This window comes from Grammomys surdaster, unplaced genomic scaffold (genome assembly GCF_004785775.1).
Source record: "Grammomys surdaster isolate TR1022 unplaced genomic scaffold, NIH_TR_1.0 313, whole genome shotgun sequence".
In the NCBI taxonomy this organism is placed as follows: Eukaryota; Metazoa; Chordata; class Mammalia; order Rodentia; family Muridae; genus Grammomys; species Grammomys surdaster.
In genome coordinates, this window is record NW_021604732.1 from 3,102,129 (window position 1) to 3,108,128 (window position 6,000).

A 6,000-nucleotide genomic window follows, 5' to 3' on the forward strand; every position below is an offset into this window, starting at 1 on the left:
CACCTTGCTTCAGAAATACAGAATCAAAACTAAAAGAAAAGAATCCAAGGAAAAAGTCCATGCACAGGTGAAAACGTCAGGAAGTCTGCATTTCAGTCTCAATCCTAGGCCCAGCTTGTAGACTTTGCTGGACTAAATACTACCATCATACAAACAAAAGTTAAACAAGCTTTACACAGAGGTGACAAACGTGAGACTGGTTTTTATTTCAAATGTTCATGTAGCAAACATGCACGAGTAGAGATTTAATACTCAAAACACCCAAACAGATTTAGTAGGAAAAAAAATTAAAAAACAGTAAAAATCTTCAATATTTAGAAGAACAGAAATCTGAAAACACTCTGTACTGCAAAGAGCTGTTTATGACTGGAAAACAGGAAGCAGAAACAGCCACATCTTGGTGTCCCCGGGAAGTCTAGGAACTTAGTGGACTGCAGTCATGTCTACACTGCCAACACTCACTCTTGTGGCTCCCATCATACCTTATAAACTCTTCTCCAGTTCTTTTTGTTGTCTTTTAGCATTCGGGACCAAAGCATGTTCATAAGTTCTGGGAACTGTTCGTACATAAAGGTAGCCCTGAAAGAAAGGAGTGTTCCTTAAGCATCTGTAGTAGGAGAACTCTGACAGTAGATGGCAGGCTTGCTCTAGGTTCTTTGGATTGCGCAAACAGCTTAGAAAAAAATAAGCCTAAATCAAATTTTAATGGCATTCCTCCTGAAACATGCTTCCTCCTATTCTGAACAGCACACAGCACAGCTACAAGGAAGCATGCCATTCTGCAAGCTTTTCTTTCCTTCATGGCCTTGGTACCCCACACTGTCGACAACAAAAAAATTGTGTAATTTTTTACTTCAAATATTCGTGTTCTTCAAAATTTTCAAGGAAGGCTATAAAGAGCCTCTAAAGTTGGCTGACACATCATTAAAAGCTAATTTTTAATGGGAATGGAACCTACATAAAACTCTCCACATTAATCAAAATGGATTATGCAGAATGTATGGCTGATAAACAGGTTAAAACTGAAGGCAAACTTCACTTTCTGTGTAAAGACACTTTGATTCTTTCTGCACTGTTGAGTCAAATTACCACTTACTTGGCAATCTCTCCCATGAGCTGCCCAGAAGGTCCCCAAGGATCATCATTCGTTGCTTCTCGAACCTTAGACTCGATCTCTGAATAATTCATAACCACATTGGTGCTGCAGAGAGAAAACGATGCACATGTGTACATGCACACACACATGCATATAAATACATAAAGATTAGCATCAAAACTGAGCAACACATGAAAACTTAATCTTGATACTAACGTATATCTTAATGAGCCGCCTTGATGGAGTGGGGGGCAGCTCTGTGCAGAGGCTACTCCAAGGACACCACATTACACATGTAGGTTAGCTTAAGAAGAATTTAGCTTTCAAGAATACAGAGGAATACCATCAGCTCTGGTACAAGTCCAGGAGAAATGGCTCCGGGTCCAATCTCAAGACAAATGACCATGCTAGAGTCTATCACGAAGCCAGGATATACGTTTTCTCTCTGCCCATGCTTTACAAGAGATCAGTTTTGTGTTTATAGCAATTCTGTTCTCTTACACTAAATCATAGTGAACTAACATACAGTGACTCTGTGTGACATTTAAAAAAGACACAAAGACACAAAGAGAGTATTCTACAACTGTTTAAAACTATTACCAACATTTCCTTGTGTATCACTGTTTTTCTTTAACAAAAACTAAATTATTAGTTATTGTAAACCTCACACCTTCACTGGCTACATAATATTTTAAACTATATTTAGCTTTTCCTTCAGACTTCTAGTTCTCTGACAAGAACATGGGAGACACAAAATCTGAGTCCAATCCCATTTCCTGACCTTTGGTAAGACAGTTTTGTTTTAACCTTGGTTTCAACTGTAGACTGGGAAGAGGTTATATATCTCAAAAGACAGCACAGAAAATGGTTCTGAGCTCGTGCTTGACATACAGGCAGTGCTCAGTTAATGATAACCATCTTACAGCAAGAAAGAGTGCTTTCAAAGAGTAAGACACGAGACAGCAAAACACTTGATTTTTCTGAAAACAGTGTGTAGCGCTCATTTGATGTATATAGTTCTGATTACTACTGAATGACTGTTATAACAGATGAACACAGCAATTTAAATCTTCCACACAAAATCAAAACTTATAATAAATGAATGAATAAAATCATATTTGGACAGCTACTACTCATATACCCTCCGTTCTTTTGCTATGTGGCTTTTTAAAAGTCATCAAAAGTTGTTTTCTAAATAAGGAAGGATCAGGCTCAGTGCTTTTAGACCTTGTCTATTGGCATCCATTCCTTTAAGTACTTTAGCTTAGGTAAGACACTGACAAACATATTCATGTCAGAACTGAGACAGTTACATATACACAATTGGTCAGGTCACAGAACAAACAGTGTGGCTCCTACACTGACCCAGACCCAGAGCGTGCTCCACCAAGAAAAGTGTTCCCTGAATCCTGGGACACTCCCTCCAACTGCACAACTAGTGTGATAATGTAACTAGAAGTTATTTCCTTGAGAACCCACAACTTCTGGGGCCCTTGAAGACTCTTAATGAATTTTCCTAATACTCCCGAGATGATTCTGTTGACAAGAATGTATGTATAAATAATGGTGTTGCTCTTCTCCTTAATTTTTATCAACAATGGAAACAAAATGAAGGCAAGCCAGCCAAAACCAGATCTACAATTTAAGATAATACAAAATGATAGATTTCACACTTTCGTTTATCTCTGTGACTGAAGACTGCATGATTATGGGCAGTTAAAAGCATTCAAATGTAGCTGGGAAAATGAACAACACCCAACAGGATTATAATCCACCCTTGCATTTTGTTGCAGAGAAACAGATGAAGAGATGAAGGAGCCTATATTCCATGTACATGAAATATTTTCATTAGAGCATTCAGCAGTGCCAGGGCTCTTGGAACACTACTTTCCTTGTTTAAGCTACAAAGGCCCGTGAGTCAAATGAGAACCCTTCAAAGGCTCATAGCTGAAGGCCTGTATGTTGGAGCAGTGTGGGTTTAGGAGAGATGGCAGAGATCCAGAAATTTAAGAATTTCCTCATTTCCTTAACTGAAAAACAACAGGAGCCATTAAACATACCATGGGGTATAAAGCACATCCACAGAAGGAGCGTATGCTGTTACTAAGACAGCAAACACCTAATACTTCCATGAGAATGCTGTTTTAAAGCTATTTTTTCAATAAAACTGCTGAGTTCAAAAATGATCAAAAAATGAAGTCGATAACATAAAGAACTCCAGATCCAAAAACCCGTTTTTTAAGCTCCATTAAGTCAGAAACAACTGTAACTAACAACAAAGATGCCCCTGTACAGCACAGCCTCATTCCATTACCATTTAAAAGCACCAAGTTCTAAAAAGGTAAACATAGGTTTTGACCCTTTGTTGTTTGGAGAGCCTCAATCTGGAACCTATTCTAGAACCTTCTAGAAATGAAAAACAACTCCTTTTAAAACTGAAAATTAGAAACAATTAAAAAAAACTTAATTCTAACTCTTAATTCTGTAGCTTAATTCTAACTCTTCCAGGTCTGACAGAGATGTCCTTGTTGAATTCAGTCACTAGAGGGGGCTCTATAATCAGTTTTTGGACATACAAACTCTATGTCTAAACTTGGCTTTGCTGAAGAGCAGAAAAGCAGGTTTCCCAGCACTTGGGGCAACTGCCAATCAAGTAGTTTTTTATGCTTGTAGCATAAAAACATTTTTTACTAGAAAATGCACATCAGGAAAAAGGGAAGTGTGGATGGACACAACGCAAGTCCAGCTGTGAACGGAGGAGTGACGTGGTAGCAAGTACTTTTCCCACTGTCTCTTTTTCCAAATGGGGTCAAATGGGTTTGTATCTTCCTTTTAGTCTAAGTTTACAACTCGGTTCACTCCAAGATCATGGAATACCAAGAACTCAGTGTTCTGTTATACTCAGGTGTACACAGTTAAGACAGAAAGACAGGAGAAACAGACCCAACAAATTAGTTCCAATTAACACTTTCAAATAATACTATTTTCTTTATACTTCCTCATATTCTCCCAGTTCATCCTGATGAGCATTATTATACTCTAGCAGAGGAAACAATAAAATACTACTAAAATGGAAACAATAAAATACTACTAAAATGCACATCAAATTCGGTGTCACAGTTGTCTACATTTTCACTATTTTATAGGTTAGGACATTAGGATGAACAGCAGGGATATCACTGACACTTGTGATGTTCTTTGGTTTGGATAGTAAGTGCTGCAGCACAGTAACTGAAGTATGTGCACCCAGTGTTGGGTGAATAAGCCACTGAACAAATGTAAATACTGACAACTGGAACAACATTTTTAAAACCTGTATTAAGAATGAAATCTACATCTAAGTCACCTCTTCAAGCTCTGTACACCAGAGAACTTCCAAAGGACAGTTGGAAAACCAGTTTTGTGAAACAGTTTTGCTCCCTGATAAATACCTATCTTTGCGCTGGCGTAGTCACGCCCCTGGAACACCCACACTTGGGAGACAGAGGTAGGATCAAGAGACTGAAGGCAGCCTGAACTATGCAGCAAGCCCCTGCCTCAGAACATGATTTCTCTAAATGCTGCAGCACCCTAGTTAACACAGGACACCAAGTGTGGCAGGCACTGCTCTGCTCAAGGAACATTCTGTTGAAATCTCATCTAAGTTACTGCTGTTTTGTTTTTGGTTAAATACAAAGTGTCTGATGAAGAACAAAGTGGGAGCTAGAAAGGTGGCTCAGCCGGTCAAAGCACCTTCTGCTCTCCCATTTTCATGTCGGGCAGTTCACACACAAGCTCCTGGAACTCCAGCTACGGGGGGCCTGACACCTGATACATTTTTCTGACCTTTTCTGGCACCAAGACACACATATAAATAAATGGTAAATCTTTTTTAAAAAAGAGATAAAAGTAATTTTTCTCCTCTCTTAGAAGCATCCTTTCTGTCAGTCTTAGACATTGTATTCTCTTGTCACACACAGAGACAAGAGAACTACTTGCAGAAGCAGGCCCCTCTTTCCACCAGGGGAATCTTTAACAATAAGACTTCCTGTGAGAAAGTGAGAAAAACTAGACATCCTGAACAAAACCTTAACACCCTTGACAGATGAAAACTCTATCTACCTACCCTTGACAGATGAAAACTCTATCTACCTACACAGTTTGAACAATGCAATGTCTTTAAAGACTCCTGACAATTGGAGTAGTCTTTGAACACTTACTTTCTCACTATGGGGTAGCCAATATTTACAACCAACTGCATTTTTATTTTGTCAAAATGAGACATTTTTGTGGGCAGTACACTTCAACTCATTGACTCTACAGAGTTTACAGAAACCATGTGTGTATGTACGGTTAAAGGATACTGACTGAGGCCAGCAGAGGGCATTGGATCCCTGGAATTAACTCAAATTCTCTACAGGCACAAGTGCTCTTAACAGCTAAACCATCTCTTTGGCCCCCAGAGGTGACTTTGAGTCAGTTTTCCCAAGGCCCCAGGCTGAAGATTAAAGTGAAACAGTGAGATGCTGGGCTAAGTTACTTGTGCCCAACCACGTAGAGCAGATTTCGGTCATGACAGAACTATAAACTATGTTTTTGTTACAAATTTTCCAGTTGTTTATTAAAAATTAAAATTTTGAACAGAAAGTCTAATAAGAAACCATCACAGAGATAAATGCAATGTTGAAGTATAATCTGTTCATTCATAAGCCACTGACATGAGCTGATTATACCTAGTACTTTTTCTTCTGGTTCTAAACTGTCATTCTCTACAAATTCCAAGAATGAAAAATAAGCATTCCAAGCTGGACAGGTTAACCTATGCCTGTTATTCCAGTACCCACAAGTCATCCTGGATGATGCACCTGAAGATGCTGTCTGGAAGGAAGGAAGGAAGGAAGGAAGGGAGGGAGGGAGGGAGGGAG

General features: G+C 39.0%; 1 protein-coding gene across 3 annotated transcripts in view; it reads right to left on the reverse strand.

The window, feature by feature from the left end:
• Clint1 (clathrin interactor 1) overlaps window positions 1-6,000 on the reverse strand; it is a 53,115-nt gene that overhangs the window by 22,268 nt on the left and 24,847 nt on the right. For all 3 annotated transcript variants that reach the window (XM_028777692.1, XM_028777690.1, XM_028777691.1), the window contains exons 2-3: window positions 1,097-1,201; window positions 483-579 (exon numbers count right to left, since the gene is read on the reverse strand). In XM_028777692.1, coding sequence (XP_028633525.1) covers window positions 483-579; window positions 1,097-1,201 — 202 coding nt within the window. The remainder of the gene's footprint in view (window positions 1-482; window positions 580-1,096; window positions 1,202-6,000) is intronic.